A 23128-nucleotide genomic window follows, 5' to 3' on the forward strand; every position below is an offset into this window, starting at 1 on the left:
GGCGGTGATGGTTTCCCCCAGCTCCCCTTGCCCACCATCTTCATTGTCAGTCTTGTGGTGAGAGAGACCTTGAGGACCTCTCCTGCCGTACCCTCAGACCTGCCACTTCTCCACGTGGTCCTGCAGACACCTCAGCGTGGTCCCACAAAGTTCCTCTCTTGTAGCAAGCACCCCAAAGCCATTTCCATCTGTGGCGGTGCTCAGACCACGTCTGCTGGAAGAACTTGATTTTGCAGGAGGAACCTTGTCAGTCTCTGTCAACATCTGAGGCGACGGATGCCAAGGGGTCCTGTCTCCTGCACAGCGGGCTCTTGAGCTGGTCCACCCTGGGGACTCCCGAGAGGACCCAGGAAGGCGTCAAAGGACAGCCTAATAACTTTGGACTGTCCATCGCAGATCAAGTGCTCTCTCAGGCTTGTAGACGGGGCCACCGGCAGAGAGACGCACCCAGGATGGCCAGACTCACTGAATTGTTCTTCAGGGCTTCTCCCAATAGTTCCTGTGCATTGACAGGAATGCGACACGCTCGATGGTGATGGCGGGGGGGGGGGGTTGTATGGCTGCCAAGCTGGCAAGGTGAGGTCTGCTGTCTTGCCCCACACATGCAAGCAAAATTACAGTGATGATGATGATGGTGGTTGAGCAGCTCTGCGTATAGAAATCTTTACAATGAGGCGTTTAATTAAGAAGGCTTGGGTTTTCTTTTTTTAAGTATTTTATGTGGAGCACGGATACACCTACGTAATGTTTTCGAGAGCGCTCTGGATTTCTTTTCTTCATATTCATTGCTGTTTATCATTGTTTAGGGTCAAGGAGTAAAAAAGAACAGACGGCTTGCCTTAGAGCTGATGAAGAAAGCGGCTTCCAAGGTAACAGTTTTGCATATTGTCAGAGGGAAACATTTGCACCATCCACACCCACGCGCTCACAAGTCTGCAGAGTAAATGGCCAGCCTCTGGCCCGGCCCATAGAAAGCCGAGTGGGGAGGGAGGGTCGCCGGCACAGTGGTGATTAGTCATTTTGGAGCTACAACATGTACAGAAACCCGCCACAATGGGGACGGCGGAATTCAAAAGCTGAATTCACCTTCCAGTCAATAGAATTCCGGCAGATTTTGTTTGAAGGCTAAAATTATCATCAGGGGCTGCCCTGATAACAAGCAGGGCGGGGGGGGGGGGGGGGAGCGGGGCTCCTTGGAATTGAATGGGGATGTAGAAATGCCATTGAATCAGGAAAACCAAAAGCCTAATTCCTTTGAAGGTTAACCCTGTCGTGTCCAACGCCCGTGTGCTGCCCGCGCTTTAATAATGGGGATGTTGATTAAATTGACTGCCAGGTTTACACATTGCTTTGTTTTTGTCACTGTTGACTCTACCATGTTGTTGTCAAGTCAGCTGGTTTCACTCAAGCAGTACAGAATGGAGGTTAACTATCGCTTGCGAGGGGGACGCACACACGGACCCCACACGCACACCCACACAAACCCGCACGCTCACCGGTGCATGCATGCAGGTTTGCAAATAAATTCGTACAAACCACTGTAATTCGACAACCTTGAGAGTCCTTTAAAGTCCTTCTGGCCCTTGAAAGACCCTCCCTCCCCAAGACTGCTCATATTTGCCCCTTATCAACAAAGACTCCTCAAGTCCCCCTGCTGATTTTTCTTCCCCCTCATTCTCTCCTGAGAAGTTCAGAGTCTCTTTTTCTGTGTGTAGAACAGGAGGTTGGGACATGGAATAAGACAGCCAAGAGGCTTTCCCTCCATCTTGGTGCGGTCAAGAGGTCACGTGACCCAAGAGAAGGTCGCCCACTGAAGTGCACACCAGCTCCTGCCCCCCTCGCACATTAAAGGGCAGAAGTAGAGGCAGTTTAATGGTGCTGGTTGTTGAGGGCATTCGGTCCAAAGCGTCCTGAGATAGGGCAGTGATGGGCTTGCCCCGGCGGGTGTGAAATTTCCGTCTCTTTAGCCGTCCTAGTGGTGAGCTGATGTCTAATGGGCTTTGTTTTGAAGGGATTCTTAGCAGAGCTTAGGGGAGGATGGGGAAATGCCGTGTTATGGCCTGGCGTCCTCACATCCCGACAAGTGTTACGCGATTCTCCCTCATTCACTCGGCAAGGCATTTTGAGGCCCCGACTCTTTGTCAGGCACGGTGGTGAAGGTCCCACACCGTTTGTTTTTTGGAATTACCGAAAAGTCACATGGGAGCAAATCTGGTGATTGAGCTGTACGTGTCCAGAGCAGAGTGTGAATTGTAAGCGAGGAGACGGGATGCCCTGTGGGGCTCCAAGTGCGGTTCCTAACGGAGTTCCGCAGATGTTTTGAGGGATGACAGGTGCATGTGAATAAGCCCATGGCCTCTGGCTTTGTAGCAAATGTCACTGTAATGTGGGTACATTCCATAGGCTTGTTCCAAAGCTGGTTCTTGCCACTCTATAGTGTGGCCTGGTCTGGTACGTGATGGAAAGTCATGCTGCCAGACTGGCCAGGAGACCGCCTTGCCCCTGGTGCAGCGTGCGGCTCAGGAGGAAGGCCCCTACGACTAAATCCACAGCACCGACGCCCTTCCCGATGTCGACTGGCTTGGGAGTCAGCTACCTCGGGGCTTGCAGATCTGAGCCCTACTCTCCATCCTCAAGGTGCAGGATTTGCATTCCGTTTTGTGTAGCACCAGCATTCAAAGGGTGGCTAAGGGTGGCTTTCCAGGACTGGGGCTCTCAGTAGCCTCAGAGCACCTGTGCTTTGCAAGTAGGCTTTTGCAGCTGCTTCCCTCAGAGGATTTGTTGGTGTTCACGGCAGAGAAATCAACAGATGGGCAGGCGGGTCACCTAGAAACTGGCCCAGCCAGGGGGATGTCCGGCGTCTTCTCGCAGGGGAGCGCTCCTGAGTTGCAAGGTCACTGTGGATACTGCGAGGCAGTAAGAGGCCTTTGTAGACAAGGGCATCGCGGAAGAGCCCTCGGGAGCTGAGCGATGATTTGGGGGCGGCATCGCTGCGGAGCTGGAAGGCAGGGATCCCAGCAGCAGCCGGATGGAATCCACCCAGGGGAGGGCTCTGAGACAGGTTCGTGCTTTCTAACACTTAGCTTCTCTTTAATGCCATCTGCCCCCAGAAAGAGACGGGAAAGGTTTTGCTCAGACCCTGGCAGAGTGCTTTCCCAACAATCGATTCTCTTTAGGTTTCATTAAAAAAAAAAAGAAAAAGTAATTTTTGTGTTGTTGTTGTTCTAAAATCCAGGGATTGCATCAGGCAGTCAATGGCTTGGGATGGTATTACCACAAATTCAAGAAAAATTATGCCAAAGCAGCAAAGTATTGGTTAAAAGCAGAAGAAATGGGGAATCCGGATGCATCGTACAATCTCGGAGTCCTGTATTTGGATGGCATTTTCCCGGGAATCCCTGAAAGGAATCAAGTAAGTCTTGAGACGAGCTGTGCAGCTGGTCACTGGCTCGTCTGCCATGTGCCGGGCCTGCGTGAGGCTCCGTGGGTGGTGCAGACGCCACCCAAGACACAGACCCTGTCCTCAGGCAACTCAAGGATCCAGTTAGGAAGATAAGATAGCAAACGGTGAAGGATGGCATCTAGCCAAGTGTCAAGTGTCTGCCAATTGCTATGACCCAAACAGTGCTCGACAGGGGAAACTGTGAAGACCCAAAGCAGTCAGGAAGGCTTCATGGAGGAGGGAGGCCTGAACTAGGGAGGAAGGGGAAGATGATATGAAATGAGAATGAGCGAGAGGCAGTACAAAGAGAGCTGGGTCCAGATGGGTTGCCTGATACGAGACCAGATTTAATAATAGTGAAAACAGCAGTGACAATCTTCAGTGTTTGCTAAGCACTTCCTCTGTGACAGACACTCAGAAATACTTGACATGCATCCCATGTCATTCTATCTTCTGGAATAGCTGCTATGATTATATCCATTTTATAGAATGAACAATCAAGGCTCTCAGAGTTTATGTAACTTACTCAGAGTCATATGCTTCTGGAGGCAGGACCAGGATCCCTGCACAAAATGGAAGCCCCTCATTATTAATAATACTATCGATGATGGTAATTATAATTTCTGCACCATTATAGCCCACGAATTTCACTGAATGCCCACCCTATGCCAGGCACTCTTCCAGGCACTCTTCCAGGCACTGGGAATGCAGGAGCCCTACATATATCTGGGAGAAGAATATTCCAGAAAGAAGGAACAGCCGGGGCAGAAGCCCTAGAGGAAAGCAGGCTTGGCATGCCCCGGGAACAACAGGGAAGGTGGAGCGGTGGGAGCAGAAGTGGGGGAGGGGCGTAGATGGGAGAGAAGGTCGGGCTGGCGGGTCATTATGAGGTCTCAGTGGCTCTGAGGAAGATGGGAAACCACTGGGCAGCTTTGGACAAGGCAGTGATGTGCTGTGTTTTAAAAGCCTCGCCCTGGATCCTAGCAGAGACTAGGATGAAGAAGACAAGAGGGGAGCAGGGGGTTAATGTATTGAACCCAAGTGAGAAAGGATGGGCCACCCCAGGAGGGGGCCAGAAATGTGGCGGGATTATGCATGTACTTTGAAGGTCAAGGTGACAGGGCTTGCTAATGGATTGGATGTAAGGTGTGACAGGGGAGAGGAGACAGGGTGACTCCAAAGTGTTTGGCATTTCTCAAGGTAGGAGAGTGGAAGGGCGCAATTGGAGGGTTGGGCCAGACTGAGGCAGTGGCGGGTTTCTGGGGGTAGGGAACTGGGAGATAATTTTTGTGAAGCACCGTGCTCAGCCTTGAGAATACACCTCATTGAATCCTTGACACAGCCGTTCGTGCTAGGCACTGTCAGAAGCCACATTTTTCAGTTGAAGAAATCTCGCAGTTGGAGAGATGAACTACCATGTCCAAGGTCACACAGCTGGGAAGAAGCAGAGCTGGGATTTAGACCCCAGCCCGTCTGACTCCAAAGCCCTGGCTTCAGAAGGGCAGCTAACTGCCTCCGAAAGATAATAGGAATCCGCAGAACAGTCACCCTTCCAAATGTTTGTCTTATTTTTCCCCTCTTCCTCTCTCTGACTGCATCAGAGCCTGCATATTTTTATGCATGGCTAATGTCTGGTCACCCACCCACGTGGATGCCGGTGTGGATTTTTTATTGTCATGTTCTAATTCTCACCTTCCTACAGGAAATGCAGTTTTGGCGCATGAGTTTGAAGAAAGGTATTAAGCAAGGTTAGGAAAGCCAATACCTGAATTTTCACCCAGTGTGACTTCTGATACATTCTTCTGTTTCGCTTACAGAGGTTATGGGATTCGTAGCTCTGTGTTGTCTTATTTATTTATCGGGGAAACTTACCAGAATAGCTTACTGTTAAGGTTATCACATCCAGAGGCTGGCTTCTGTGATTGGCTGTCTTCCTGAAGCTTGGCTTGGTTTTCCTAAAGATACCAGAAGTGATAAGCTGGTGAAAATATTAGGGGTTGCATGTCTCACCGTGTTGGCTCCGGTGAAACCAGCCGGGCCGGGAGGACTCCTCACCCCTGAGCTGACTCTGTTTATCTCTCTGCAGACGTTAGCCGGTGAATATTTCCATAAGGCTGCGCAGGGAGGACACATCGAAGGAACCTTGTGGTGTTCTCTCTACTATATCACAGGAAACCTGGAGACGTTCCCTAGAGACCCGGAGAAGGCTGTTGTGTAAGAATCTGTCAGCTAGTGTGTACAAAGGGAAAGCCACGTACTTTATTCGCGGTGCCTGAAAATGGAGTTCTCGTTCTTTGTTTTTGCAATTTTGAATGTAACCTTTATTTTTAAGTTATACATGCACAGAGTTTCAAGAGCCACATAATTCGACAAGGCGAAAATAAGTAAATTTTAATTGAAACAAAAAAATAATAATTTGACATGGAAAAAAAACAGAAAATCGCCTACCCCACCCAGACTTCTTCCTGCTCTCAAGAATAGGTCATTTTCAGTCTTTTCATTATTTCTTTACTATTTGCCTCTCTCTTTCAGTCACATGCTCATACTACTATTTCTTGTAATTTCCATTACAGGCTTTGTCTAATGATGTCCCACTGTGAAAGACGAAGATACGGTTCCCTCTCATTCTGCCACCACCCGCTATCCCACACATCCACATTTCCCGCCTTGTCCCATTTTCCCAATATTTCCCAATATCATTATTTTGGCTGGATGAGTATCAGGGTGTCCATTACTAGGACCATGTGAGTGCTAGGCACAGCTGAGCCGTGTAATAGGCTATGACTACTTTTTCTTTCTTACACAGTTTTTTGTGTTCTGTGGAGTAATAATTACACTTCATAGTTCTTTAGTTGCTTAGCTTTCTGCATACTTATTATTTTTTCATGTGCTTAAATCTTCAAATTCTCCCACAGTTGTCTAAATCTCTCCTCAGTATGTCCAGACCCACCAGCTATACGATTAACAATCTCGGTGACATCTCTCCTGGAGTCTTTGCTCAGGACAGAGCTGCCCTCCTGAAATTAACTTTGTCATCACTTGGGGGTTTCCTTTCCCTTCATCTCTGTCTTTTTGGGTTCTCCTTGCTGGACCCTATTTCTTCCTCTTTCTTGGTTTACTCCTATGCTTTCCTAGAGCGCACACTACAGTAGCTTCCTAAAGAGTGGTGAACAGGGGATGTGTTTTTGAGGTCATGCATATCTGAAAATGTTGCACAGAGGTTGGCAAACTAAGGTCCGTAAATAACATGTGGCCCACCCTCTGTTTTGTGTGGCCCCAAGAGCCAAGAAGGCTTTTTACGTTTTTAAATGGTTGTAAGACAAGCACACACACTAAGATGAATACAAGTAGAGACTATGTGTGACCCACGAGGCTTAAAGTATTTACTCTCTTGCCTTTTACAGAAAAAAACCCCAGAACTTTGCAGACCTCTGCTTTAGACCACCCTCATACCAGTAGTCTGGCTTTTCAAAAGGTTTTGTTTCATAAGACATTTGAGAGCAAATCCAACCGGACTTGAACTCAGTGATAAAATTTGACCAAGACAGACTTGAAGCTTTTTATCATTATTAGTTAGGATGTTTGGTGTGAACATGTATATGTTTCATAAATTTTTCTTTTGTTATTGATTTCTAGCTTAATTCCACTGTAATCAGAATGCATTCTGAAGGATTTCAGTCCTTTGGAATTCGTTGAGGCTTACTTTGTAACCAGCATACGGTCAATTTTGCTACACCTGCTTTTTTTGTTTGTTAGAGTTATATCTTTTTCCAGCCTTTACTTTTTTAATCTTTTCTTCTTTTCATTTTAATGTGTGTCTCTTCTAAGCAACATATAATTGGGTTTTTGTGTACTTTCTATTTAGTCTGACAAGTTTAGTTTTTAATTGATATTTTTAGACCATTTACATTTAATGCAACTTACAGGTATATTTTGTTTTAACTCTGCTATTTTACTAATGTTTCCTGATTTGTCCCATCTGTTCTTTGTGCTTGTTTTCCCTTTTCTTACCTTTCCTTTATATTAATCAAGTATTTTTTTTTAATTTTATTTCCCCCTTCCATTAGCTTGCCAGTTATGTGTCCTTGTAAAATTCTTCTAGTGGTTGTAAATCTAAAGATTACAACAGACCAGTTCATTATCAGTAAAAATTCTCCAGGATAAATTAAAGAACAGAAAAAAAAGGGCGGGGGAACCTTATAATAAATCAGTAAACATGGTTTAATGGGGAGAGTACTAGAACTCTTGGTGAAGATTATCGTTTTTCATATCGGTGGGTATTTTTCATTAGGTAACTTTCATGCCTTTGTTTCCATACTTGGTAACCCCTAAGCATTCATAAGAAAAGGCACTGAATGCAAAGTTCTCAAAATGCATCTTTCTTTACCTTCTTAAGATTCAGTTCTGGTTTGTTGCTGTGTAAAAATTCTAACAAGCAAAATAATCCCCAAGTGGGATTTATTGAGATCATGTGAAGAAAAGAGCAATTATTTAATTTGCCGCAGTTTGGATATTTTCTCATTCCTTTTCTTTTCAGATGGGCAAAGCACGTAGCTGAGAAAAATGGCTACTTGGGCCACGTCATTCGCAAAGGCCTCAATGCCTACCTGGAGGGCTCATGGTAAGGTGGGGACCCACGTTAGAATGAACTTATTTAGCCCTCGCCTTTCAATTTGTCAGTGTAGTCTTATGAGATGGAGTCTTAAAATACAACCAAAAAAGCAATTTGCAGGGAAATCACAGCCTACCAGTAATGATATTCAGAGTATCACAGACTGATTGGCTGTTGATTGGAAAACATAGCATTTCCATGTTTAATTATACACAAAAATTAGCTCTCTAGGGGAAGCGTCCACATTCATCAAGCTGAGAGACACATGAATGTGTTGACTTCTCTTCCCTTCAAGCTTGTTCCTCTTGGTTTTAGAGTGACACAGCACAGGGGATCGTAGCTGAAACCTCTACCTCTCCCTGGCAGAGCACAGAAAGTTCATGGGAAGCAGAGAGAGCAGTGTGTTTAAGGCTCAGGCTACATCCTTCCACTGATGTGTAACTACATCTTCCTTGGCCAAGAGCCTGGGATTACTGGAACTCACTCACCAGACCTCCAACGTCACAGCCAAACAGATTCCCCATTTTATCTTTCTTCTAATGGAGTTAACAAATCTCGTCTTGTACCCTATGGGATGAGGCGCTGCACTGAGAACTTGCAAATGCTCCGCGTTTGCTGTGCCTTGATTTTACAAACAAGGGCACACCTTTCCAAACTGCAAACTCCACCCGATTCCATCTTTTTTTTTTTCTTCTGCCAGTCCTTCCACTCTGTCTTACTTTTCCAGTGGGCCATATTTTCTTGACTGGTTTATTGCCCAAATGATCTGGGTATTTCAGTAATAACTAAAAAGGGTATGCAAATCAGCACATATCCCATTGGTCCACTGCCTCAAAGACATTAGACCAGACCTATCGTAGATCATTCTCTGATCTGAACCTTAATTAAAAATTAAAATGTAAGTCCAAAAGAATACTGTTTTCTCCTTGGGTTCATGGGTGCCCACATAATCAGCGGATAGCATGTCAGTGAATGAAAATCTTAAGGCAGGGAAGTGAACCCAGTGAAAACAGCACCAAAAGGAATGTTTGTTATTATTATCCTGTGAAAGTTTATTATCTGTCGCCTCACTTAGCACAATTGGGAAAAAATTTTAATGAAATTATTATTTTCCACTTGCTACACCTTATAATTTATCTGGTGTTTTATCTTTTCACCCAAGTGAGCTTCAGTTTATAAAACTCCCAAATTTGAATTTAATTTATTCTCTACTTCTCATCCTCCAAGCTTCCCACCCTTTGCTCCCCACAAGCTTCTTAGGGGAAAAAGAGCATTCAAATACCGAAGTACGTATATGGGTTTTCCCAAAGAGAGAGCACATCTGTAAACACCCCCACACTGACACACACACACACACACACACACACACCCCAAGATACTTGACACTATTTTTCCCATAAAGAGAGTGTCTATTAATACCTTACATTTCTTGGGGCGCCTGCGTGGCGCAGTCGTTAAGCGTCTGCCTTCGGCTCAGGGCGTGATCCCGGAGTCCTGGGATCGAGCCCTGCGTCAGGCTCCTCCACGGGAAGCCTGCTTCTTCCTCTCCCACTCCCCCTGCTTGTGTTCCCTCTCTAGCTGGCTATCTCTGTCAAATAAATAAATAAAATCTTAAAAAAAAATAGCTTACATTTCTTGCCTGCTTTTGAATTTATCATCACAAAGGATGTCAGGTAGCACATTTTAAAATTCGATATGAAGCTCGAGATGAATTAAGATTTTTGTGACCTACTGTCCTTCTTACAATATTCAGCCACAACAGGAGATTGGTTTTTTTTTTTTTTTTTTTTTTTGGAGCGGGAAGGGGGAAATTAAGTGTGTTGTACACTGTTCGTGAATTCGGGTCCAGGTCAGCCGACTTTCCTGAGTATACTTCAATGCAGGCTGATTTGCCATAAGCTGCAGGGGATGCCACGGGCAGGGCTCGGGCAAGTTTGCTGCCTCCTTTCTTTCTTTCTTTTTTTCTTTCTTTCTTTTTTTTTTTTTTTTTAAGATTTTATTGATTTGAGAGAGAGAGAGCACACAAGCAGGGGGAGCAGCAGGCAGAGGAAGAAGTAGAGTCCCCACTGAGCAGAGAGCCCATCGTGGGGCTTGATCCCAGGATCCTGGGATCATGACCCAAGCCATAGGCAGACCCTTAACTGCTTAACCGCCTGAGCCACCCAGACACTCCGCCTCATTTCTTCCTTATGAGAAGTTATCTGCAGTTTCTCACGTGGCCCGCGTTCTGTCTGACCTCTGGATCTTTGGACTTGCTGTTTCCTCTGCCCAGAAGTCCTCCCTAACTCCTTACTCCTTTTAAGATCATGATTGCCCTCGTTGATGGCCCTGTGATTTGTACCCCAGCGCCCAGCACCTAGTGGTAGCTGGGAAGTGCTCAAAAACAAATGCATGCATGATCTAAGGCAAATCGAACAACCACAACTCCAGGCTCATGAGCAGTATATAAAGAGCCTGAGGGATTCGGAGAAGGAAAAGATGCTGTCTGGTTTGTGGGACTTAGGTCGGCATTCATGATGAGGTCAGCAGATGATATGACCCTGAGGGGTGGGTGGGATTTCCACTTGGCTGTGCAGGGAACAGCATTTCTGGTGAAGGGAATAGCAGGAATAAAAGCAAAGAGATAGGAAAATTCTGGATGAGTCTAGGAAATTTTAAGCCACGAATTTGCCTTCAGGTAAGATTTGTAAAAGGGAGTGACAGATAACAAGACTAAAGAGGTGCTGCTCTATGGAACTTTGAATGGCAGGTCATACACTTTTTACTTATGAGGCAGTGGGGAGCTATTGATAGTTTGGGGAGAGGGTAGTGACGTGACAGAGCTGGGTTCTGAGATGTCTAACCAGACAACTGTGTTTGATGGTAAAGAGAAGGGGAGTCTGAAGGGGCGTGCTGGGTCAGAATCCAGGTGAAAGGAGCTGAGCGTTGACCTGGCGATGTGGCATAAGCCAGTTGAGTTGTTTCTCCCTTCTTCTGTCATACAATAGTTGATACGTATGAAGTGATATGTGCTATATATAGGTTCTCAAGCGTAATGATAAAATGGACATGTGTAACCCTAGGTAAGAAAATGAACAGTTGAAGCCCCCTGCATTTCCCTCCCAGATTAAACCCACCCCCACCCACAGTCCCCGGAAGTAACCATCACCCTGAGCCCGCTGTTGATCTCCCCTTGCTTTCTTTATAGTCTTGTTATAGATTCTTAAGCAGTAGATTTATTTGGCTTGTGTCTGAGCTTTATATTACTGGAACCATATTATATATAGTTCAACTGCTTTTTTTTTTTTTGAAGATTTTATTTATTTACTTAATACAGAGAGAGAGAGAGTATAAGCAGGGGGAGTGGCAGGCAGAGGAAGAGGGAGAAGCGGGCTCCCCACTGAGCAAGGAGCCCGACGTGGGGCTCGATCCCGGGACCCTGGGATCATGACCTGAGCCGAAGGCAGGTGCTTCACCGACTGAGCCACCCAGGCACCCCTGCCTTTTTTTTTTTTTTAACACAACATTATGTTTCTGAGATTCATATCCCCGATGCATGTATCTGCGAGTCATTCATTTGTATTGCTGTCGTACACCTCACTTCACTTACCAAGTTTTATTTTAACACACATCTGAGCCCTTTTTTGTGGTTGTTTTTCAGAACAATGTGACCACGAACATTTTTTATGCATACCGTGGCATTCATAGGAAGTTTCTCTAGAATATAAACTTAGGAGTGGGGTCACAGAGCAGGCACTTTATAAGATAGCATTCACCTTTATAAGATAACGCCAACTGTTTTCCCAAAAGATTTTACCAACTTACTCGCCTGTCAACCTTGTATACATTTTTGTTTCTCCACATCCTTGCCAATCTTGGTGCTGATGTGAAGTATTATTAAGTTTCCATCTGGATCCGAAGCCTCTTTTTCTATCAACAGGAAGAGACATCTAGTATCCATTATAATGGGAAAATCTTCATCAAAATATATTTGAGGCAAAGTGCTTCTATTTCCTCCCGCTCACCAAGTCCTGAAACCCGCCCTGGGGTTAAACAGCAACTATGGGAATGTTGGCCTCCCCACACCACAACGTGGCTTTTTTGGTACCATCTATTTTGCTTTAATAGAACTAAATCACCCATCAGTGTCGCAAGTCCATCCCCCTTTTTCATTTTCTGTGAGTGAATTTATTCTGGACGTTATTTTCAAATTACATGTGTCAGTTTGATGAGCTTGTGTTTTTCTGTGTTGTTCCAAGATTTATACGGGATAGTTTAAGAGAGGAGCATGATGGGGAAAAGGGCTTTTTGCTGTGTAGGCACAATACGGGAGATAATGTTGTCATGCCTCAGGCTGTCCTCGGACACCAGAAGAAGTCAGCGAAGGAGAGGCTGGCTGTCATGTTTCATTTCTCTCTGCCTTCCCCCTCTGTGTGTTTGATCTGTGAGCTATGTGTTTTATTGTCCTTTGTCTTAAATATGCCCCAAGTATTGAACCCAGGAGACTAGCCAGATTATGGGGCTTGAGGCAAGGCAAGTAGGCGTGCCAAGTTCCAGTTCAAAGAGATCCACCTTTCTGCAAGAGACCAGGGGTCCCGAGTTCCATGGAGATCCCCAGATTTTTTTTTAATCCTTTCATTTTGAGCTGCTTCGGGCATTGGCAGAGAAGAGCACAAAGAAAATCATATAATTGTTTGGGAAGCTTCTCAGAGGTACTCAAATTCACAATTCACAGTAAGCAGTCAAAGGATTGATTATTAAGATGTATCATCATAAAATTCTCTTAAGTGTATGTGCTGAGTCGGAAATGGGAGGATAGCAAATATGCCCCTGAATGCGTTCTTTACCACAAATCCCCTCCTCTCCACGTCCCCTGCCACCCTCATCCCTGTTAGAATGACTGTCCAGGGGACAACTTCACTTGAGCGCATTGGGAAATGAAGCTTACAGCTCTGGTAAGCTTCCTGAGCCTTGAGGAAATTCGGGGAAAGGACAGTATAGCTTTGTGGCTTGTCTTTGGGCTTCCTGCCCACAGTTAAGTGCTGCATACATGTTTGTTCCACGAGTATAAATATAGAAATATCTGTGATTAATACTTCTGGGCACTCTGTGTTGAAACACGATTAAATAAGAACAAAGCACTGGGAGGCTAAATATGGGTAGGATTTCTGCAGAAGTGTCACTTCTCAGAAGTCTTAAGAAGCTGAGAAAATCTGGCCTTGAGAGTTCTAACCTTCCCCTGCGGATGGTGGTGGTATGGGAGCACACGGCTTCGGAGGATTGCTTCTGCGGGACGGAAGACAGAGGTGGATTTCCCTTCAGTGATTCTGTTGACATCGATGTGTCATAGACATCTCTTTTTGATGGATTTCAGTGCTTCCTCAAAGGAAATGCTTGGGAATTCTATGAAATTTCCTCTTGGCTTCTACAATAATTGGACAGTGGAAGTCTTCCTATAAAACTCGTCCCTCCCTCCCCTCCCCACCACCAAAGGAACTTTAGAGACAAGATCTTGTCTTTGTAAAGTTTATCCTAGTGACTCAGTTCTTCCGGGAAGCGTCAGCCTCCTGCCTCCCTCTCACGTTCTAACAGTCTGCCCGACTGCTGTCAAAGAAAACGTCATTTTGGTTACATTTGAATAATGGGAGCCACGTCCCATCCAGTAATGGCAGCAGAGGGACCTGGCCTGACATGTGACCTTGAGCTGGCAAGCCTACACCAGCTCCTTCCCGCATCCATCCCTGGGGGAGACAGGCACTGGTTCCAATCCAAGTGCCTCCAAAGAAACGCCAGATTGTAAGACCTTAGAAATGGGTCCCTGTCGCAGAATGATGGGGACCTTCTGCCAGGCCTCCTTTGCACACCCCCCATCTGGGGTCTGTTCTGAAGATTCTTGTCACAAAACATGATTTTTGCCAGCTGTGTAAAAATACGCCCAGGCAGCTTTTGTGTTGTTCTTACGGCTGCCTTTGTGGGCTTGTTATCTGACTTGCGGTGCAGGGGACAACTGCCCAGCCAGCCTCGTCTCTCTTTAGCATGAGTCATGGCTAATTGGTCCGCTGCCTTGGGTGTCTGGGAAGCTGAGAATCAGCTCACTCAGCAGCTACATGGCCCATGACCTGCACTGTGTCCGATTGAAGATCTCACTGTCCTAATTTGACCCCCAGTCACCTCTCTCTGTCCCCAAGGGATAGGCCACCAGAAGCTGCTTTAACAGAGCAGAAAAAATGATTTCAGAATCTGCTTTCCTTATTTCCCCAGCCCCACCAGAAGCCAGTTTTGGGGTGGAGCTGCAATTAGCAAAGAGTTCTTAATGTCCACTCCTGAGAATGCAAAATAAGCTTTAGGAACGACGATATCTGGCCAAAATAAAATTTCACGCATTACCTGGGGAACACAAAGAAAATGGAGGAAATCATAGAAGTAAAAAGAAGAAAATAAAATGACTTGCTTCTTATCACCTAGAGAAAAGTACTGTAAGCATTTTGATAGCTAATTTTTAGGTTCTATTTCTCTCCCTGCCTATAGGCACCCGCACGAGCTTGTGAAGTGTACACTCGGTTTTATTTGTTTTACAAAAACGGAATTGCTCTGTTTCTCATCCTGCTCTTTTCTTTTTTAACTGAGTGGAAAATTTTGCGTAAACATCTTTCTACGTTTTTGAATTCTCCTCTACATTTAGCACACATCTAGCATCATTTTTAATGGCCTTATCTGAAAGTGGCTGCCCCGTGGGGTAATTTAACTACTCACTGATTTTCAGATACTTAAGTTGCTTCCAGTGTTCTTTGTTCACATAAACGGCTCTGCTGTGAACTCTGTTGCCACAGAACCTTTGCACGTGTTTCTGCTGCTTTAGAATAAACCTTCACAAGGGACGACTGTTGGCCAAATGGAATGTGCATTCTTAAGACTTCCCACATTTAAGGGTTGGATTCACCTGCCCTCCCACGAGCCCTGGCCGTAGGAATACATCCATTCCCCCAAACCCTTGCTGCTACTCTGTCTTATGAATCGTGGGCCAGTCTTTCAGCAGATGAACAGTGAACCATCATTGTTTTGCCATCATGCAATTACTAGTGGTGTCGAACATTTATTTTTCTTCTGTGTGTTTTTGGCCATTGGAATCAAGCCCCTTGTAAACTCCCTCCCCTCTGCCAAACTTCAAATGCATCACAAAAGCTCAGCTTTAATTAAGCTTGTTCAGAATTCTAAGCCCCATGAAGCCTTTCACAAAACAGAGGACCCGAAAGCACAGGGCTTTTTCTAAATGCCACTTATCTCTTCTGAGCGGGGATGGAAGGATTCAAGGACAGAAGGCTAATAGACAACCCAGCCAGCATGCCATTCACTGTTCGGCCACTAGAGGTAGCTGTTGCATCAACTAGCTCTCCAACCTTATCAGTGAGTTCAGCCTTTAAGATAGAAAATAAATCAGTGCATGCAGTATTTTTAACAACAGTATTTATTTTAAAACACACACACACACAACAAACTCATGATTTTGTGGCTTTAAAAAAACTGCTTATTTTGTGCCCTCTTATGCTTGAATATAAAGCTCTCTGTGAATATTAGTAAGAGCCACTATATGAAATTTATTATTAATCATCTATTTTTAGGCACGAAGCTTTGCTGTATTATGTTTTAGCAGCAGAAACTGGAATTGAAGTGTCACAGACAAATTTAGCACACATCTGCGAGGAGAGGCCAGTAAGTAAATGTATTCTTCTCGGAGCGGAAGCTGTAAGGTTAAGGATAATGAATTGGGTTTTATGAAGGCAAAATTAGTCACTTGGCTGAAATATATTAATGAATTAATTTTTTCTCCCCCTTCACCCCCTTAGGACCTGGCCAAGGGATACTTGGGTGTTAATTGTGTTTGGAGATACTATAATTTCTCTGTTTTTCAAATCGGTGCTCCTTCATTTGGTATGTATAGAAAAATGGGTGCTAAATGGAAGCATTGGAGTCTTTTAATCTTTAGTAACAGGGAACATCTAACAGCTTTGTGTGAAGTATGATATTTCTAAACAATTAGGAAAGAGTGTGAAAAATCTCTGCTATTAAGATCATGAGTAAACTGCTGTCAGCCTCAAGCAATGGGCTTCTCCTCTTCCGTTGTCCACTGAATGCTTGAACCCGCCATTTCTTCAGAGTTGGTGAGAATTCAAAAGAGAAAGCTATTCTGGAGAGATCTCTGGGCCAGTTATTTGCCTTTTGGCCTTCAGATGTATCCCTGTCTCACTCTGCTCTGCTCTGCTCTGCTCTGTATGGGAGGAGCTGAGCCCCTGCAACTGCGGTTCCCAGACTCCTGTGTCCTTGGGCATCTGATTGGTTTCAGCCAATGGGAGGTGCCGGCAGGAGATTGCTGGGTGGGAGGAAGTGAGAAGTCCAAGTATTTCTCCCCATCTCTCTCTACTTTGGGCTGGGTCTCTGGCAATGGCTGTACGCCTATGGTTCCAGCTCCTGCCTAGCAGGCCACCCTCTGTGGTCTCCGGTGGTCCCAGATCTAGGGATGGTAGTAGTTTCCCATCTTACTGTTCTCTGGATTGTTGGTTGTTCCCCCATTTGCTGTTTCAGCCCTTCTAACACCCTGGAAACCAGTTCCCAGTGTTGAAATCCATCTTTTGAACTACTTGACATAGATTCTGTTTTTCTGACTAGACATTGAGTGATACATACACCATTAAGCAAAACTTTTTCCGAGGGAAAAAATATATATATACATGGCTTAAACAGAGTAAAGAAATACCCACCAGTCATCAACTCAGGCAGTAAAATTTTAGATGTCAAATAAAGTGCCCAAAACAATCTTGGCCAATTGGGCTGTAAGGTTGCAGACTGGGATTTTCACAGACCCATTTGGGAGAGCTGCCCAGCAAAGCAAGAAAATGTACCTAGAAATGGTGGTGCTTGGTACAAAAGGTTTTCCCCCCCTCCCCCCCCCCATACACAAAGGAAACGATGATGTTATGTATTCGGTCCCAGTAGGAAAAACTCAGTCGTGCAACTGAGCCAACCATTGAAAACGTCGGTCTGCAACAAAATCACTTCACAAACGCGCCTGTGCTTTCTGTCCTGCAGCGTATTTGAAAATGGGAGACCTTTACTACTACGGCCACCAAAACCAGTCCCAAGACCTTGAGCTGTCCGTGCAGATGTACGCCCAGGCAGCACTGGATGGAGACTCGCAGGTAAGCCACAGAAACGAGCTCTGGGTGGTGTCTGTGTGTGAGGCCGCAAGGCCTGGAGTCCTCCCAAGCCCTCCCGTCTTTACCTGCTTCCCAGTTCACAAAGTCATCTCTTGTCCGTTCTCACAGCTCTGTGAGGACAAGAACCGTAACAGGGAGCCTTTATGGGGCACAGGCTATGGTTGCCACCCCGTTCTCACAGCAATCCCATGAAGGTGGGGATGATTATAGCCATGTTATAGTGGAGGAAAACAAGACTGCAATCAGGTGATAAATTGCTCAAGGCCACACAATCGGGTAGCAGGTGAAGCAGCCCGAGATCCTAAAGCCGTGTCCTCCGGCTCCAGGTCCAGGAGTCTTTCTACCAGATTCCATCAGACTAACTCACTGTGTAGAAACTGAAGAAACTGGAAGTGCGATCAAAATGACAGGGGATTTGCTTGTAGAGTTGGGCCAACACTTCGCTGATAGGAATTTGCTCTTGGTGACTTTTTTGGGGGGGAAACTTCTTATTTCGGAGGATTTTTAAATTTAGAGAAAAGTTGCAAAAAGAATACAGAGAGTTGCTCTATACCAGTCAGCCAGCTTCCCCGAATGTGTCATGCACCTGCCACAATCCCGTCACCGAACTAGGAACTCAGTGCTGGTTCAGAACCATCAGGGGCACTTGAGGCTTGCCCTTGGATTTCACACATTTTTTCACGAATGCCCTGTTTCTGTTCCAGGATCCCATCCAGCCTCCCACATCACATTTAGTTGTCCTATTTCTTTAGTCTTCATCAATTAATAATATAGTTCCTCAGTCTTTGTCTTTCATGACCTTGATACTTAGGAAAAACACTGGTTGGGTATTAGGTAGACTGTGCCCCAATTTGGCTCTGTCTTCTGCTTCCTCGTGAATAGAATGAAGTTATGCATTTTGAGCAAGGAAAGCACAGACGTGCTCTGTCCTTCTCAGTGTATCACATGAGTGATGTCAGTACGTTTGAGTACTGGTGAGGCCGAGCTCAGTCCTTGGTTAAGGCAGCTTCTGCGGGGATTCCCCCCTGCAAAGTTAACATTTTTCTTTCTAATTTATATATATCCTGGGGAGATCGTTTGCAACTCTGCAGATATTCTGTTTCTCCTCAAATTTCTGTCCACTAATTTTAGCATCCTTTAATAGATCTTGCCTGCAATGATCATTAGTGTGCTGTGTTCGTGGTGACCCTCTGCTTCTCTCTCTCTGACATTTGCTAACCGGAATCTCCTGTGAGAACCTCAGGGTCATTTTCATGATGGAACTCGCAATGGTTGATGCTTTCTTTCTTTCTTTCTTTCTTTTTTTTTTTTTAAGATTTTATTTATTTATTTATTTATTTGGCAGAGAGAGAGAGCACAAGCAGGGAGAGGGGCAGAGGCAGAGGGAGAAGCAGGCTCGCTGCCGAGCAGGGATCCTGATGCGGGACTCGATCCCAGGACTCTGGGATCATGACCTGAGCCGAAGGCAGACGCTTCATGCTGACACCTTCTTGGGGTCTGATTATAGAGCAAAAGCTGGACACTCTTCCGTATCTTAGTTTTTGTTTTGTTTTTTTTAAGGAGGTACGACATCTGAGTATTTCTTTACTTGGGTTAAATCCCCACGTCTTTACCCCTTCATCGCTATTCCTACCCAGCAAGTCACTGAATTACTGAGTCTGTGTTTTCTCTTTTGCAAACTGGGGATAATAATAGTATTTAGCTCATAGGTTATGAGGATTGAATGTTATTAAACATTCAGCACCGAGTACACTCAATGGACGTGATCTTTCCTATTATTATGTCTTCTGGAATGAAATCAGAGTTGGTGCTGAAAGGACTCTGTATAGAGCCAAACTTCCTTTGATGATACCTGTTGGCCCTCAAATTTAGAGGACCTATTTTTTTCTTCAATTCTGATGTTAATTTTTTGGAAAAACAATGTTCTCGAAGCCTTAAAAGATCATTTCAAAGGAAAATAAAAATTGAAGGGTGCTGCACAGCCCCATGGCGGGGCCTTCACTCCTTGCCGTCTTCCTGTCCCCCTCCAGCCACTGCCCACAGGCTGTATCTCTGTAATGTCAGCCAGAGCGTCCCCGCCGCTTAGAAAGTCCGTCTCTTTTCACATATTATCAGGATGTGTGCATTTTACTGCATAGTCTCCGTAATTATTAATTACTCTTAACCACTGCCCCCATTCGGTTGTGCTGATGGCTGTAATTTATTCAGCTTTATCTTATTAGTGGACGTTGATTCTCGTTTGCTAATTGATTCATTGACTGGGCACCTGTTTATTCGGTCCTGCCAGGTCTTTGACACTTCTTAGCGGTGGGGACAGAAGAGAAAAAGGTAGACAATATTCTTGCCTTCTTGGGATTTATAGTGTATTAAGGAAGACACAGAGGCCTTTTCCTCTTGTGTGGCAATGCTATCCAGTGCTTTAGGGGATATGTTCATACCTCGGTCTTTTATCTCCATTTGAATGGAGAGGGCTGGTGTTACTGAAGCAAACAGTCCAAATGGGCTCATGGCGACATAATAATAGCATATGGCTGATGTGTTTTCTGAAGGGGTTTTTCCAATGAGTGGTTGAGTGCTGGAAAGGAAATGAAATCTTGTCAGCACTGGATGTTTTCATGACTTCACTTTTAATTATTCTCATTTATAATTATAAGTTGATAATGTCCTTTTTTTTTTTTTTTACATTGCATTGATTTGATTACTAGTGGCAATGGCCATTTTTACATAGACTTTATGATCATTTACTCATGGTATATTTTATGTGGATTCTCTATTCATGCTCTTTTCCTATTTATCTATTGGAGGTTTGATACTGTTTTTTTTTAAGATTTTGTTTATTTATTTGATAGAGAGAAAGAGCAGAGTGAAAGAGAGTGCAGGAGCAGGGGGAGCAGCAGAGGGAAGGGGACAAGCAGACTCCCTGAGCAGGGAGCCCAATGTGGGGCTCTTTCCCAGGACCCCAGGATCATGACCTGAGCCAAAGGCAGACACTTAACCGACTGAGCCACCCAGGTTCCCTGATACTGTTTTTTTTTTTTTTTTTCCATTTAAATCATAATTAGTTCTTTACATTTGCCCAGTAGATAATGGACCTTAAGCTGTTACATTGCATACAAATATTCCCCTAGTCTATTTTTCCATTTCTTTTAATTTTTCTATTTTTCCAAGAGACATTAAAAATTACATAAAGTGATTTTTTTTTCTTTTCTTCTAATATCCCAAGTTTTAAGAGTACCTTCCTTTTAAAGAGTGGAGAAATAGTCTATTTACTGCTCGTATTAAGTGTGTGTTATGTGTGCATCTCAAAGATACAACACTTTCATCTCTTTAGAGGTTACGTGGCAGCATAGTGAAGGTAAAGATTTGAGACTCTGGACCCTGTCTGCTTGCATTTAAATTCCAGCTCTTTAGAGGTTACGTGGCAGCATAGTGAAGGTAAAGATTTGAGACTCTGGACCCTGTCTGCTTGCATTTAAATTCCAGCTCTTGCCCCTGTCCAGCTGTGTTACCTTGGGCAAGTTCCTTAACCTCTCTGCGCCCCAGCTTCCTCACCTATAAAATAGGCTAATAGTACCTATCTCAATTTGCTGTTATGAGCATTAAGTGGATATATATAAAACAGAACAATGCCTCACATTATAACAGCACTCAGAAAATGTTAGCTGCTGTTATTTTTATCGTAATTATTGCATAGGATGGTCATGAGAGGCCTGGTGTATACAGCCTGTTGGGGGTGATTTTCATGAGATCCTTGTCCGTGGCAACTGAAAGGAAAGGTCAAAGGGAGGATAAAGTCATTAAAACATGACCAGGAATTCTTTGAAGGGCAACAATGCCGTTTCACTTGTAAATCCCTAATGGTAAGTAACACATCACTTCTTGTTGATTTCTCGGTGGGGCCACATGCTCCGCTCGGGAAGAACTTTGCCCTCTACTCTCAGGCTCTTCACTCTGGTTTTTTTAACTGGATCTGCACTGCCCAATAAGGCAGGTCCTACCTCTGAGGGTCAAGAACAAGGTGTGTAAGGAAGAAATAGGGAATTGTGTCCGAGTGGAGCTGTGCCAAGATCATGAGAAGCTTTCCGCCCCTGGGCTAGGAGAGCAGAGACAAACCCCCGTATGTGACTTTGCGCATGAGAGAGACTGTCTACATTAGCACGTCAGTCAGGAGGGGCACGCCCACCGGAACATTCTGTCAGATTTCCGACAAGCCGATGGTGTCCCAGAGCGTCATCTCCAAGTGATAGACATCGCCTTCAGCTTGGTGTTCTGGTTTGTTGATGATACAAGGGCACGCTTTCCAGCGAGTTCTGTCTTGAGAGAATGAGCAGGAAAGGACAGATTCCCCTGGGTGACTGGCTTCTGAGCAGATGGCGCACAGCATCTCCTGAAAGCCTCCTGGTCCTCCTGCAAATAAATTTCTCAGATGCATATATTTAGGGAAACAATCCATCAATGAAGATGACAAAACCATCTGGCTCTAGGGACTTAAAAAAAAAAAAACAACCTAGAGGTTGTAAAGGTTTACATTCTGATGAAGGGTGTGTGTCTGGGGTTTATTATATGGAGTTGATGAGTTTGGTCTGTGGCTTGTTTCCAGGGATTTTTTAACCTGGCTCTGCTAATTGAGGAAGGTGCTATAATCCCGCATCATATTTTGGATTTCCTGGAAATTGACCCAACTATCCAGTCCAACAACATCTCCATCCTCCGGGAGCTGTATGAAAGGTGAGTTCAGAGGCTTCTTCAATGCCGTGGAATCTGGGGGAACCCAACTGGGTGGTGTTTGCTTCTTGGTTAAAGTCAGAGTTTCTCTTATTACGTAACACCAGTTGTTATAAAAAGGGCTCTAGGTTTGTTTTGATTCGAGGACACTCAACTGGACCCAAGCTATTTCCTTTTTTTAGCGTCTGAGGCTTACTCTACAGAATGTGCTTCATCTGAAGTTAAAGTGCTGACCAAGGTTTCCCAGGAGAGCGGAAAGAATAATGTGTCTGATTAGACCGTGCCTTTCTGCGAGATAGGGAAGCGTTCTGACGTCCGGACTTTGGACAGGCGCTCGGACAGGAGGATCGTCCTGGCGGCTCCGTGTCGGGGTCCTCCTTGCCCCATTAGCTTTTTATTAAGGACAGGACTGATCTTTTTCTGAGGCTTCTGCCAGACAGGAGCCTGGGATCTCAGGGCAGCCCCAAATCCTTTAGAACGGGCTTCATTTCTTTTCCATCTCAAGCGTCCCCATTTGCCCAAAGCGGGAGGAGGGTTTGAGGCTCTGACAATGCGGGTCATGGGTAATGCCCCCAAGTTTGCCGATCCCTCAGGATTCCCTGGGCTTTTCGTGCACAGGTGCTGGAGTCAGAGCAGTGAGGAGTCCTTCAGCCCCTGTTCCCTGGCCTGGCTTTACCTTCACCTGCGCCTCATCTGGGGTGCCGTCTTGCACTCTGCCCTGGTAGGTACCGTCTCCCCCAGCCGTGTCCTCGCGGTCCCTGCCCTTTGCCAGTCATCTGACTCATGCTTCGGATTCTGCAGATCTACTTTCTGGGAACCTTCCTGCTGTCTGTACTGATCGCCTGGACCGTGCAGTATTTCCAGTCTGTTTCAGGTAAAGATTTCTAAGAAGCCAGGGCAATATAAAAATGTAGGGATTCTTTTTCCCTACAAAAAAAAAAAAAAAAAAAAAAAAGACACTTTCCCTCCTCATGCCCTTGACCATGCTATTTCCTTTCATTAGATGAGTCATTCACGGGGTGGAGGATTCCCCCAGGCTGGTACCATCATCTCTGGCTGCTGGAAGGTCCCAGTTATTGTTATATTTGTCAAAGTAAGCCAGGATTTTTTTAAATAAGAAGCTTCAGAAATTGAACCCAAATGTCTTCTCCCATTGAA

General features: G+C 45.1%; 1 protein-coding gene across 4 annotated transcripts in view; it reads left to right on the top strand.

The window, feature by feature from the left end:
• SEL1L3 (SEL1L family member 3) overlaps positions 1–23128 on the top strand; it is a 101284-nt gene that overhangs the window by 68956 nt on the left and 9200 nt on the right. For 3 of the 4 annotated variants that reach the window (XM_087864248.1, XM_087864246.1, XM_087864247.1), the window contains 11 exons: positions 807–869; positions 3236–3412; positions 5529–5656; positions 7980–8063; positions 15653–15743; positions 15878–15962; positions 17118–17227; positions 21846–21973; positions 22589–22691; positions 22772–22844; positions 22974–23063. In XM_087864248.1, coding sequence (XP_087720374.1) covers positions 807–869; positions 3236–3412; positions 5529–5656; positions 7980–8063; positions 15653–15743; positions 15878–15962; positions 17118–17227; positions 21846–21973; positions 22589–22691; positions 22772–22844; positions 22974–23063 — 1132 coding nt within the window. The remainder of the gene's footprint in view (positions 1–806; positions 870–3235; positions 3413–5528; positions 5657–7979; positions 8064–15652; positions 15744–15877; positions 15963–17117; positions 17228–21845; positions 21974–22588; positions 22692–22771; positions 22845–22973; positions 23064–23128) is intronic. The other variant, XM_045771308.2, reaches the window with a different exon arrangement.

The sequence above is a fragment of the Ursus americanus genome, chromosome 8 (genome assembly GCF_024610735.1).
Source record: "Ursus americanus isolate L20-20 chromosome 8, mUrsAme1.1.p, whole genome shotgun sequence".
Classification (NCBI taxonomy): Eukaryota; Metazoa; Chordata; class Mammalia; order Carnivora; family Ursidae; genus Ursus; species Ursus americanus.